The 14,099-nt window shown below is 43.7% G+C and overlaps 1 protein-coding gene across 1 annotated transcript in view; it reads left to right on the forward strand.

The window, feature by feature from the left end:
* The window catches only part of naaladl2 (N-acetylated alpha-linked acidic dipeptidase like 2), a 291,011-nt gene that overhangs the window by 75,435 nt on the left and 201,477 nt on the right, over positions 1 to 14,099 (forward strand). The window contains exon 2 of the mRNA XM_014216734.3: positions 3,670 to 4,171. Coding sequence (XP_014072209.1) covers positions 3,670 to 4,171 — 502 coding nt within the window. The remainder of the gene's footprint in view (positions 1 to 3,669; positions 4,172 to 14,099) is intronic.

Genomic DNA, 14,099 nt, shown 5'->3' on the forward strand with positions numbered 1-14,099 from the left:
TTGTTTGATGGTTCGTCTGAGGGCATAGCGGGATTTCTTATAAGCGTCCGGATTAGTCTCCCGCTCCTTGAAAGCGGCAGCTCTAGCCTTTAGCTCGATGTTGCCTATAATCCATGGATTCTGGTTGGGATATGTACATACTAGATCGAATCCCCGAGCTGACAAGGTAAAAACCCACTGTTCCTAGGCCGTCATTGAAAATAAGAATAGGTTCTTAACTGACTTGCCTAGTTAAATAAAGGTAAAATAAAATAAATAAAAATATAGTCACTGTGGGGATGACGTCATCGATGCACTTATGCATACATGATAAACAGAGAGTAGTAGTAGTGTAAAAGAGGGGCTGGGGGGTGGTGGGTGGCGGGACACAATGCAGATAGTCCGGGTAGCCAATATGCAGGGGCACCGGTTAGTCAGGCTAATTGAGGTACTATGTACATGAATGTATAGTTAAAGTGACTATTCATATATGATAAACAGAGAGTATTAGCAGCGTAAAAGAGGGGTTGGGGGACCATGCTAATAGTCCAGGTATCCATTTGATTACTTGTTCAGGAGTCTTATGGCTTGGGGGGTAAAATCTGTTGAGAAGTCTTTTGGTCCTAGACTTGGCGCTCCGGTACCGCTTGCCATGCGGTAGTAGAGAGACCATTCTATGACTGGGGTGGCTGGGGTCTTTTACAATATTTGTTAGGGCCTTCCTTTGACACCGCCAGTGATGTACTGGGCCGTACGTACTACCCTCTGTAGTGCCTTGCGGTCGGAGGCCAAGCAGTTGTTGTACCAGGCAGTGATGCAAGCAGTCAGGATGCTCTCGATGTTGCAGCTGTAGAACCTTTTGAGGATCTGAGGACCCATGCCAAATCTTTTTAGTTTCCTGAGGGGGAATCTGCTTTTTTGTGCCCTCTTCGCAACTGTCTTGGTGTGTTTGGACCATTCTAGTTTGTTGGTGATGTGGACACCAAGGAACGTGAAGCCCCGTCGATGAGAATGGGGTCGTGCTCGGTCCTCCTTTTCCTGTAGTCCACAATCATCTCTTATGTCTTGATTATGTTGAGGGATAGGTTGTTATTACTTGGCAAATAGTGTGGTCTACAGTTTATCATAAGACACTCTACATCAGGCTAGCAAAATCTAGAGACTTCCTTAGATTTCATTCACCAGCTGTTGTTTACAAATATGCACAGACCTCCCCTTCCCCCCCCCCCCCCCGTCTTACCGGAGTGTGCTGTTCTATCTTGCCTGTGCAGCGTATATCCCGCTAGCTGAATATCCATGTCATCATTTAGCCACGATTCTGTGAAACATAACATATTACAGTTTCTGATGTCCCGTTGGTAGGATATTCGTGATCGTACCTCATCTAGTTTATTGTCCAATGATTGCACGTTGGCAAGTAATATTGGCGGTAACGGCAGCTTTCCCACTTTCCGTCTGCGGACCCTTACGAGGCACCCCGCTCTGTGTCCTCTGTACCTGCATCTCTTTCTCTTGCCAATGACAGGGATGTGTGTCTGAAGTACATCCTGTGCGTCCTGCTTGTTGAAGAAAAAATCTTAGTCTAATCTGAGGTGAGTGATCGCTGTCCTGATATCCAGAAGCTCTTTTTTGCATTAAGATACGGTTGCAGAAACATTCTTTACAAAATAAGTTTCAAATAACGCGAAAAAACCCCCACATAATAGCACAATTGGTTAGTCGCCCGTAAAACTGCTGCCATTTCTTCCGGCGCAATTTTATAAAAACGACTGCAATTCATAGTTCATAGATCATACATACACACACAAAAAGGTTCTAAAAGGGTTATTCGGCTCTCCTCATAAGATAACCCTTTTTGGTTCCAGGTAGATCCCTTTTGGGTTTTATGTAGAACCCTTTATGTAGAACCTGGAACCAAAAAGGGTTCTTAAATGGGTTATCCTATGGGGACAGCCGAAGAACCCTTTTAGGTTCTAGATTGCACCTTTGTTTCTAATAAGGGTGTATGAATTAAAGATAGCAATAGCAACTTGATTTGCAGGTATTTAGCAGGTTGGTTAAGAACTGTACGTCTCTTAAATTTTTAACAAGAACCAGCAATACCATGGCACCTAATAAAACGCTAAATAAAATACTCATGCTCAAGAACGTGGCTTTATTTTTACTTATACTTAATAAAATGCTAAGCATGCATTTAATATACCTTACCATGTGGACCCTTACCATGTGAGGTGTCAGTCTGGCTTCCATCATGGAAAAGTCAAAGACAGTATTAGAATGGATGGCTTTGTCTGAGAGTTGAAAGGCATTAAATCGCTGGTGTTCCTGTAATTAAATGTCAGCTGTCACTCTGCATGGGAGAGCTGCTGTTTCCCCTCACCACCATATGTACAGTAGACTATGCCAGTCCACATGGGGTAAGGCTGGGTGGGGAGTGGCACGTGTGTGTGTGTGTGTGTGTGTGTGTGTGTGTGTGTGTGTGTGTGTGTGTGTGTGTGTGTGTGTGTGTGTGTGTGTGTGTGTGTGTGTGTGTGTGTGTGTGTGTGTGTGTGTGTGTGTGTGTGTGTGTGTGTGTGTGTGTGCGCGTGCGTGCGTGCGTTCTGAACTATTGGTCGACAAGGGTCAGTATTAAAATTAACTTTGTCCCTTGGCAGAGAGGGGATCTTTTATCTGACTCCGTGCAGAAATAATGGACGTTTAGTGGCGCATTGAAGATTGATGTGGGGAAATTCTCAGGCCTATATCTATGCTGCATTCTTACCATCAATCAATCAAATGTATTTATAACGTCTTTTTTACATCAGCAGATGTCACAAAGTGCTTATATTGAAACCTAGCCTAAAACCCCAAACAGCCACGTGATGTCAGATCCAGGCATGTTCTTTTTAAGCAAGCTTTTCTTCCTCCTCTCTCTGAGACACCCACACAAAATGAAATGACCATTCTGACTGCAAAGTATACAATGTGAAAGGGACCATATTAAAATTATAATTTTTTTCTTATCTTTTAGATAAACCTTTCTCTGAAGAAAGGTGTTGCTCAGAGAGATCACTTAGTGTTCTCTTGCTGCTCAGGGTGGTGCAGTATAACTTTCATAGCAACAGATTTCACTCTAATGTCTGTTTAAAGAAAGTCTTTAAAGCAATGTCTTTGAAAGAATAAGTGGCTTTGGTGTGCTTTTGAGTTTCGTGGCAGTTTGGATTTTTTTGGTTATTATCGATTGGGCTGCTGTTTGGAGTTTGATAGCAGTGTCAGTAAAAGGGACAGTTAAATTTGATGGTATACTAAGACACTGGGCTCCATTTTATGAATTTGATCCCACTCAGTCATCTCCCGTAATGATCTGCTTCAGCAGCTGTAGTGAACTTAGCGTGCTCTAATTGGGTTTCGTGGGAATGCTCTTTACTATTTAGTTAAGGCACTGGAGTTCAACCCCTGGGCCACATAAATACATCACCTTTGAATTGTTATGGTGATGAAAGCCCAGGAAACAATGTGTGTGCCATGCACGTCACTGGTAATGCAGTGCATAGGTCCAACTGCACAGGCTCTCTCAGTGTAGGTCTGTATGATATACTGAAAGGTTAAGTTCATCACTTTGGTTGATTAGCTGTTAACCAACCCCTCATTCAGTGCTCTTGTTAACCTGGGATAATAACAGAGACCTCTGTGTAATCTGTTTCTATCCAGGTCTTGAAGGCATGGCGTACAGGAAGGTGCGTGCGGCCCACCCAGGGTCTCTGGAGCGGGAGGAACTGCAGGCATCCGCCCTGGACCTGGAGTGGGACATGGAAAAGGAGCTCCAGGACCCGGGACTAGGACTGGACCGCTTCCAGCTGGAGTGTGTGGAGCATCGGACCGTGGGAAACTCCAACCGTGCTGATCCAGACCCAGACCTGGAGCCCATCCAGCCCTCTGTGTCCGTCTCTCCACACGGTAGGTTTGAGCGGCTGCAGGAGGACCCCAACTACATCTCCCACTTCACCAGGGCTCCACCCAAGGGCCAGCGGAGAAGCAGCTGCAGCCTGGTCAAGTACCTGCTAGCGGGTGTAGGGCTCTTTATCCTGGGGCTACTGATAGGCCACTACGCCCACAGCACGGACAAGCCCACCCCTGAACCCCCCACTGACACAGACCTCCTGGAGGAGCTGCTGAGGGACATCACAGCTGAGAAGATCCAGGCTCTGCACAGGTAGGTAGGCCTTTTCACACACACCAATTACTCCGTGATTCTCTGTTTTGCCTCAATGCCTGCAGATCGTTTAGAGACAGAGTGTATAATATTACAGGTAATGCATCTTCTTAGTGTGGAGGCATTATGCGCAGCTGCAGAACAATAAGTAGCGAGCTGAGAGGATTTGCATGAAAATTACATTCATTTGGAAGTGTTTCTCTGAGAAGGAGGCTCTCCCAGCTCATGCAAAGGTGATTTAGAGCACATTGATTGCTGCTGACCTCTCAGCCAATAAACCTGCGGCCCCTTCTGAAAGCTTTTCTCTGTCAGAGTGAAAGTTAGACATTCTTAGGAAGCAGATGTGGGCTTTTCTGTAACAGTCTCCCAGGGACCTGCATCCTTCTAGCAAAGACAGTCTCCCAGCCAAACACTGTAGCACACTGTATCCCCACTAGTGACAAGAAGGCCTTGTTCACTCCATGCCCAGCTGTGTATAGCTGACAGGCGGGGACAGGGCCCAAGCAGGTAGTAATGTTAAATTAAATGCCGACAAACCTCTGGTGGCATGATATTGTTTTGGTGCCAAGGATCATGGAATACATGTATATTTGTGTCAGAATGATAACTTAGTTTCAACTGAACTGAGAAAATCTGACTCCCAAACAGGCTTTGCAGTTTTGTGTATTTATTATTTATTTAGTCACATTTATTTTTCAGGCGGCAGGGCCAACAGCAGAGCCCAGATTCTCTTGGAGAAAGACACAATATTGTAACCTCAACTAACATTATGATCATGCATTCAGCCACCAACTCATAGTTCATACCTTGGATGTTGTTTACCAAAATAATTGCATTATTTACATTTGGGGCACAGAGCTTAGGCGTGGGAAGATGTTTGGGGGTCAGCTCGCTAATATGGGACTAGTAAAGGCCCAGTGCACTACTTTTGTGAAGAAAAATAACACTTTTTCAAAAAAATCAGGGGGTGCTTCAGCACCTTCAGCACCCCTACTTCCTGCAGCTATGGCACAGAGGGAATCCTGCAATATCTCTCACAAACTGATGCTCTATGGGGAGAGGGGATATTGTGGTAGCTCAGAATGTTTCCAAAAATAAAATAAAATAGTTAAATGGAATGGTTTTATCCTCAGTAATTCTCCCACATTAACTAACGGCATTCTGTACTGCTTGGATGCCTCAGGTCTTTCCACTTTATTTGTGACCACTCGGATTTCTGCAGGATGCTAGTAGACTACAATTAACTTTATTTAGTCAGTGTACTGTGTGCTTGGTGATTGGCTATACATAAATAGAAGGGTGGGATTTAGTGTGTTATGATGAACTACGGTATGTAATAGTCTGATGTTTGGGCATTTTCTCCGTTGTGCTCCTGCCAAAAGGCCCATTGTTTTCCCCTGAATAGACTCTTATGCTGAGACGTTGATATTTCTTTGGCTCATTACTGTATGTGCTCGCTTCTTTTACCATTTACACTTCAAAGAAACGTGCAGGCGCAAAAACAGTCTCGGTGAAATTGGATTAGCCGAAAATCCCTGGAAGAAGTACATTTCCCTCTGTTTGTGTCTCTCTAATGCTATTCTTTATCTCCCCGAGACACTCACTCACTAATTATGCCCTGTAATTGATATAGTCCAGCATGTTGGGAGCATTTCTCATCCTCTCCAATTGAAATAAATAATCCCAAAGTCAGATTAAGGGTCATGTCTCCAGACGGATAAGGAAGGAGGCTTGTGTAGAAGAAAATAAAAACTGTTTGGACATACTGATTACTGTAACAGAGGAAACATGTTGGCTCTGGAAGACCTAAGAAGATACTGCTAGGGACCTTTGGTCTCCTGGTCAATTCCATCTCCAAACGGAGAGGGAGGCTACAAACTGTCTAGGTTTAGTGTCAAAGATGGTTGGCAGCTTTTAAAACAGGCCAGAACACAGTACACATAGCCTGCCCAAATACTGTAGCTACCCACTGGGCACAGACGGTAATTCAGAGTTTATTCCTCGCTGGTTCAACGTAATTTCATTGGAATTATGTGAAAACAATGTTAATTCAATCAGTGTGTGCCCAGAGGGTATGGTCATCATAAAGAATGGCTTTCTACCACCTTTGGGGTAATAAAGATATTGTATGATGTGGTGTTATGTGTCATTGACCTAGATTGCCCATAACATTGTCAGTTCTTTTTTTATTCCCCATGGAGACAGACCCATTACATGAAAAGATGAAGCCAGACTGTTTCTCTGTGCAAATGTAGTCTATTTTGGGTTGGTGCCAAATTGAATTTATATAGACAATCTTACATTAATCATCAACCGGAGCCATATTAACCCAGCTGGTAGGGTGCCAATCATAAACTCAACAGGAGAAACTTGAGTAAGCGCAGCGTTTAAAAATGATGTTGATTCTCTAACAGGTGGAGCAGCTGCAAAACATGACGTTATCTTGATTACAGCTAGAATATGACAAATAAATACAGTAAGAGTCTTATTGTACCACATATTTCTTATCTACCTTTAACACATTTGGGTTCGTAGTTATAAAAATATAGAACGATGCCCAGAAATGAGACTCACACCTCCATATACCTGTGCATGGGTGGTATGGCTTTTGTAGCTCTGACTAGAATACATCTCTTTCTCTCTTTCTCGCTCCCTCTTTTTCCATCCCTCCCTCTTAATGAATCTCTCTCCACTGAGTGGGCTGTGAATGGACTCCACCACAAGATAACCTGGGGCTTATATTATGACCTGGTGATAGGACTGGTAACATTCCTTTAGTAGAATACCTAGACTTAGTGAGGATATTATGCATTCTTTAACAGACATCTCATTATGATTGAAAGCTTTTGAAGAAATAGAACAGAATATTGTTGTGGGAATATAGTGTCATATGGGAAATGCTTGAGGTGCATGGGAATTGAATAATGACCTAATTGGTTGTCAACATGAACCATTGCCAAGTCGGCATACAGCTATTATAGTGTGACACTTAAATCAATAAAAGTATGTTTGGTATACCGAATAATGTAGGATGTAAATACAAATCTAAAAGGAGATTTAAAGAAATGGAATCATGTTATATATGGCCATATACAGTATAGTGTGCATAGTACAGTACTGTATTTCAGCACGCCCAATGTTTCACTTTTTTGTGCTGTAATAATTCTTAGTGTGCTGTAAGTATAAAGGCACAGGGCGAGACCCAGATGCGGACACGGGAGGCAGATGATTCGAGTCTCTGATATTTATTAGTCCACGGGACAGGCAAAAGATCATAAACAAGGTCAGAGTCCAGGAGGTACAGAGTGGCAGGCAGGCTCGAGGTCAGGGCAGGCAGTATGGTCAGGCAGGCGGGTTCAGAGTCAAGGCAGGCAAGGGACAAACCCAGGAGGACTACCAAAAGAGAGATAAGAAAAAACAGGCGCACGGAAAACCACACTCGTTGACACGACAAGACGAACTGGCAACAGGCAAACAGGGAACACCGGAATAAATAACCAGGGACTAATGGGGAAAACGGGTGACACCTGGAGGTGGGTGGAGACAATCACAAAGGCAGGTGAAACAGATCAGGGCGTGACAGTAAGGTATGAGCTGTGTCTGTTTATTGTGTATGTAAGAGAGAGAATGAGAGACTGTGTGTGCGTGCCCGCATGCAGCTTCTGCTGAATCTGTACGACCACTGCTCACTCAAGGCAAAGACCCATTGTTAGGATACAAGTTGAGATCGATTGCTGTAGAATGAAATTGACATTCCCGGGGTGTGTGAAACATAATTAATAACGGTGCATTACAATGGCCATCAATAAGCAGAACACTACTCTAGTCCCACTGTCACTCCCAGGACAACAGGACAGCACTTTCTTCTTCTTAAAGAGAAACTACATTTGAGCAGACAGATAGATTATGGTATGTTTGAATGGCATTGTATTTTCTCCTGGCACAGCTCCTACTTCCTGGTGGAGCAGGATGTAAAATAATGTCAAACGGCGTCCATTTGGTGAACATGGAACTTGCATAGCAGTCGTCTGATGGGCGAGGGAGGCAGTGACATGATGAGGCAGGACAGAGATTGGTCAAACTCTCTCCAGCGCAAGAGTGTAGAAATAATGAGGACTTGAAAAGTATTGTAAGCCAAATTGGTGCTCCCAATATTTCAACAAGCACCAGCAATTACCAACATCTCCCCCAACATTCAGGTCAATTCAGGTCGATTTTTAGAAGCAGTTAAATTTGTTTTTAAAAGAAGAACTTGAAAATCAACTTTGGGAAACAGATTGCTGCTATGGCAACTAGCAGGATGAGCCCTCGCATGCACGACTTTGGCTGAGTCCAACCAAACGTCCACGAGTGTGAAGCCCAGGGTGCTGGTTTGTGAAAAGCAATTAAACTAGGGAGCTGGTCTCTGTGGTGGAAGGGAGCAGTAGGCTACGGGTGTCAGGAGTCAGAACCACGGCCCATCAGCCATGCCGGATGGATCCACTGTGAGCCCATGACATTTAAAACAAACAGTGATTAAGCAGGAGATTACCAACGTGACTCTGGCTGCTGAGGTCATTTTGATCATTAGATCGTTTTGGGTGATACCAAGGTAATGTCTCCCTCCTGCCTCCTATACGCCACACTCCAACACTGCAGTCATATTTCACTCTGCCTCCTCTGCCCTACTCCTGCAGCCCAGCCCTTCCTTGCATGACAGCACTCAAATATTTAATCATCTACTGTACCTCAGAATTGGAACAGACAACATTACAGATGGAAATTACTTTTAATGTGCAACTTCAATTGGACCTTCAGTATATAGGCTAAACTTCACATAATTGTGCCAGCCATAGTCTCTGACTAGTAGTACAATGATATGAAGGTGAAGGTGCATCATGGGATAGAGGAGGTCATTAGATCTAAGTCTCCTGGTGACCATCTTTGTGATCATAGTCAGTCTTGATTGTCCATTGGAAGTCAAAGGTCACCATCACAGTTGTAATCCATCCCAGTGAGTGGAAGTTCAAAAGTTAATGAGTAATAATAATGAGGTCGGTGAACGGCGCCAAACGGTTGGGGATATGTTTTATTGAGATCTCACTCTTCAATATAAAAAGAGGTTTTTATAAAGCAGGTCCCAATGCAGCTCAGGTATCACGATGACTGAGTGAATGACAGTTCTAGCTCTACACTGCTGTGTTGGGGTGCCACTGCTGGCGTGATTCTTACACATACAGTAGCAGACTTTGGATACATTTTTTATTCTTCTCCATTTTAGCTGCACCATTTACTGGTCGTATTTTTACAGTGCCGAGGCCGCCATGCTTTAGAATGACCATTCATGATTCACCGTAAACAATTGAAACCAAATTACAAAGTTCTGAATATTTTGGTGATGAATGCACTTATTCTAATTACAAAACATCAAATACTAGATTTGAATATCTGTATTCAAATCATATGTACCATCTGTTTGAATACTCTTTAATTGCGATGGGCATTGAGTGATATGTTTTCAAACTGAACATTTGCCATCTTTTCCCATTTATATTTTATTTTGTCTTCTTCTCCTCTTTCCTACTACAGCTACTGTCTCCCTCTGTCAGTTGACATCCATAAAGTCTGTTAAGGGAGGCTGTCCTGACAATGTTTTTTACAAAAAGGGATGACTTGATTGCTGTTATTTCCTGTGGAAGTCAATGCCCCTGTCAGTCAAAATGGTGTAATTGTCATGTTCAACACACTCAGGGCATCAATAGATGATGACGTCAATGGTTTTAACTTCCATTTTTATTATTACCCTCTTTTCCTTTTAAGTGTTAAAAAGGGTTTGGATGAAGTTTTTATTAATTAAGCAAATTATCTGATTGCGGAGGACTGCAGTGCTGTCTCCCCTTCTCTGTGGTAGGAAATTATGTAGAAGGTGGTCAGGTTGGTGACCAATCTTACTGCTGCTTGCTCACCCTGTGACTGTAGTGATGGAGGGTCAGTGGGATGTCTGTTTTTTTTATATCATCTTGCTTGCCCTCTTCTGTACCCTGCTACAAGACCATGGTGCTTGCCTACGGAGCTGTGAGGGGAACGGCACCTCCGTACCTTCAGGCTCTGAACAGGCCCTACACCCAAACAAGGGCACTGCGTTCATCCACCTCTGGCCTGCTGGCCCCCCTACCTCTGCGGAAGCACAGTTCCCGCTCAGCCCAGTCAAAACTGTTCGCTGCTCTGGCACCCCAATGGTGGAACAAGCTCCCTCACGACGCCAGGACAGCAGAGTCAATCACCACCTTCCATAGACACCTGAAACCCCACCTCTTTAAGGAATACATGGGATAGGATATAGTAATCCTTCTAACCCCCCCCCCCCCCAAAAAAAAAGATATAGATGTACTATTGTAAAGTGGTTGTTCCACTGGATATCATAAGGTGAATGCACCAATTTGTAAGTCGCTCTGTATAAGAGCGTCTGCTAAATTACGTAAATGTACCCTGTCCAGTGCAGCTCGCTGCTTCTTTGTGCAGACTACCAGCAACACACTGGCATACTCCAGGCATGGTTGGATCAGAGTGGTGTAGATATCTACAAGTCACTGCCTTATACTGTAAATGTGTTGATCCCTACTGAGTTGGTTGTCCATGTGGAAGCCTTGATTTTTTGTGCTTGTTACAACTGGAACAGCCTGTCTACCCAAGATTAGTGGAGCATGTTTGGAGAAGCAGATTCTTAGATCAATGGACTTCTTTCCATTAAAAAAAAGGTTGTTGTCTGCCGCCCATTCCTCTTAGCTTAATTGTTTTATCAACAGAAAGGTGTACCCTATCCAGCAAGCCTTAACAGATCGCTCTGCCACTATATTCTCCTAAATTCTTTCTGTTAGGTGCCCTTCCACTCAACTACATGGCTATATCCCAAAGGGGAGATTATACAGGGAATAATGAGGTAGTTTCACTAGAGGGCACTGTCTCAAATATATTGTAGGAATACATCTTTGATAAAAATCTTAATAAAAATAATTAGGTGGGTTCTTACATATGTCCTATTTAAAAACATAAAATGTTTTTTGCATATCCCACTTCCCCTGAGACACCCTTGGAGAGTGGGGTCATGGCCAGGGTCAGCCATTAATGAAGGCGACCCTGGAGCAATTAGGGTTAAGTGCCTTGCTCAAGGGCACATCAACAGATGTTTCACCTAGTCAGCTCAGGAATTCGAACCAGCAAATGTTCAGTTACTGGCCCAACGCTCTTAACCGCTAGGCATTACATAGGCATTATGTCTGGGTAACTACTGTATAAGGTAATACCTGATAATCGTATGCCAGATGTGAAGTAACAGGTTGATTACCATACAGAATAATTTGTGCTGCCAGTGTTAAATTTCCTCTCAGACATGCTTTATTGAATCATCCACTCTTTGCTATATTAGAATGAAAAACAGCACCCAACATGCCGAGGTAAACGATGACAATGCTTTGAGTTTTATATAGGGAGTGACTAGCAGGGAGCAGGCTGCTCAGCATGGCAGCGCTCACCGTGCATGTTTGGTTTATTTTGCAGCACTGTCGGATAATAGTCAATGGGCCTCTGTAGTCAATGGGCCTCTGGACAGTTACTGTGAGTGACAAGCATTGTCTCAACGAACAACTCCACTGCACTGTGGGTAAATTGTCTAATCCTTTCGTGGCCTAACTGTAGAGTCCAGGAGATAGAGCCAGGAAAGGAAAGGGAAAGGGGCATACTAGAGGTTCTCACTTTTTCACTGCAGAGCCATGGTCTGAATGGACTTCCTGGAATACAGTACAGTATGTGCAGGGTTGTACTCCCCCCTCTAAAGAGCCTTTTACTGCAGCTGTGCTGTGGCAGGGAGAGCGGCGTTGGAGCTGAACCCTGAGCGCCATCAGGCGTCCTGCGTTTGTGTGCATAAACACAAAGCTCTTTAGATAAGAATTGAGGCCCTGGCCTTCTATGGCTAATCGTGAGCTGAAGTCAGCCTTGAAGAAGCAGTCAAGGTGCTGTCATCAGGATCTGTTTTATCCTCCTGTGAACACACTCTGAGAGCAAGGCCCTGTGCTATTTAGAGACAGCATGTTAATAAAACATCATACTGTTCATTGAAGTTGAAAGGCGCCTCGACCCCATTTTAAGTTGAAATGCCTTAAAAGCCCCATTATACATTCTTATACATTCTTGGTACAAAGGATGAAATACAGCGCCAGGCTTTGATTTGTCATAGCAGGGTCTTAGAACTAATTCTGAAGCTGCATTGAGTTGTTAATATCACTGTTTGTTTACCTGACTTATTTATTTGGGGAGGTGAGGCTCTGTGATAATACTGTGATGAAATGAGTTGTCAAGAGTTTCTGTACACTGTTCCATAGAACAGATTTAGGATATGCGTTGTTTTATGCATGACTATAGCCTAAAGAGCTAAGCATTATGTTAAGGAACTATACTGGGAACACATAGAGGACCCACCTCATGCTCTGTGCCAAAGCCAGTGGAGAGAGATCTTGCATGGGGCTTTTTGAAGTGAACTTGCCTTCAGGGCCAGGGAGATTGATAATAATTGCCACACACATCGTGGCAGGTAGTTATTTTCCTGTTTTATCCAGCCAGGATGAGGACATTACATATGCTTTCTAGAAACTACTGCAGTTGTTTATATACTGTAACATCAATATGGTCTCAGCTGTAAAGAAGTTTTTGTAAAGGGATTTGAATATTTTACGATTGTGAATTATGAAATTGAGCCTGAAGTTATATTTTTCTGTTTTAAAAACAGACTTTTTTTTGTTTTCTTCAATAATTTACATCGCCTTGCATGTGTGTCTCTGCTTATGCAAATGTACGAAGTCCATATCTGATTGATGCCCATTAATGTCCTGCAGACATAGCTGCTCCTCTGAGCACACTGCATTCAGACACACATACTCTGTTGAGTAGAGGGAGTAGGCTATCTGGTTCCTGCCTTTTAAAACAGTGAGCTTCCTCACCACCAATGACAGGTACAGTAGGTGTGTGTGTGTGTGTGTGTGTGTGTGTGTGTGTGTGTGTGTGTGTGTGTGTGTGTGTGTGTGTGTGTGTGTGTGTGTGTGTGTGTGTGTGTGACACAATCCTTAACATATTTGTGTGGAAACAGCATTACAAAATGTCCCTCAATACACAATACATTCTAAACAAGACCCTCTTCATACATTGGGTGTTGAGGTAAATGCTGTCCTCTTTCCAATGTAGCTCATTGCCCACAGATATGATAATATCTTTCCCTTCATCACATAGACACAGTGCTGTGATGTTTTTGCCACAGGCCTCTGCCACATATCAGCTGCAAATGTTCCTCCTTGCTGCTTTTTCTTTTATCTTCACCACATGAACTGAGTGCCAATGATTTGGAGCAGAGTGAGAGCGGTACATGTGTGCCGTGGAGAGGTCCCCTCCCTGTCAAGGTGGCAGTGACACGGTTGTCTCACTCAGGCCATTCTATTTGGGACAGCGCCGGGGACATTTGCCTTCAGATGTCACCTTGGCTCAGATGTGAGCTTTTGGCCTGGGTTTAGTAGGCTTGTTGCTGCCTAGCAATGTTCACACACACACCCACCCTACACACACGCACATGGACGCACACACGCACACACATTCTTTCTTCTTTCTCCCTGGTTCTCCTCCCTTCCTTCATCCCTCTCTCTTCTCTCCCCACCTGGAGAGCTGGCCTCCCCTGTAACCCTGCGTTTTAATTGCCTCCCCTATATGATGATTAATCCACCAGACCACTCCAGCAGTCTCCCCCAGGACTCTGGCCACTCTAGGACCTTTCATCCCTATGTACTGGAATGCACTAATGTGTAAAAACTATTTAAGGCGTCTGCATAAAACAAAAAGTTCCCATTTGACTTCATTGTAGTTGGATAGAGTAGATTAAACTCTAAAATATATGTATTTGTTGAAATTC

This window comes from Salmo salar, chromosome 10 (genome assembly GCF_965601325.2).
Source record: "Salmo salar chromosome 10, fSalSal1, whole genome shotgun sequence".
Classification (NCBI taxonomy): domain Eukaryota; kingdom Metazoa; phylum Chordata; class Actinopteri; order Salmoniformes; family Salmonidae; genus Salmo; species Salmo salar.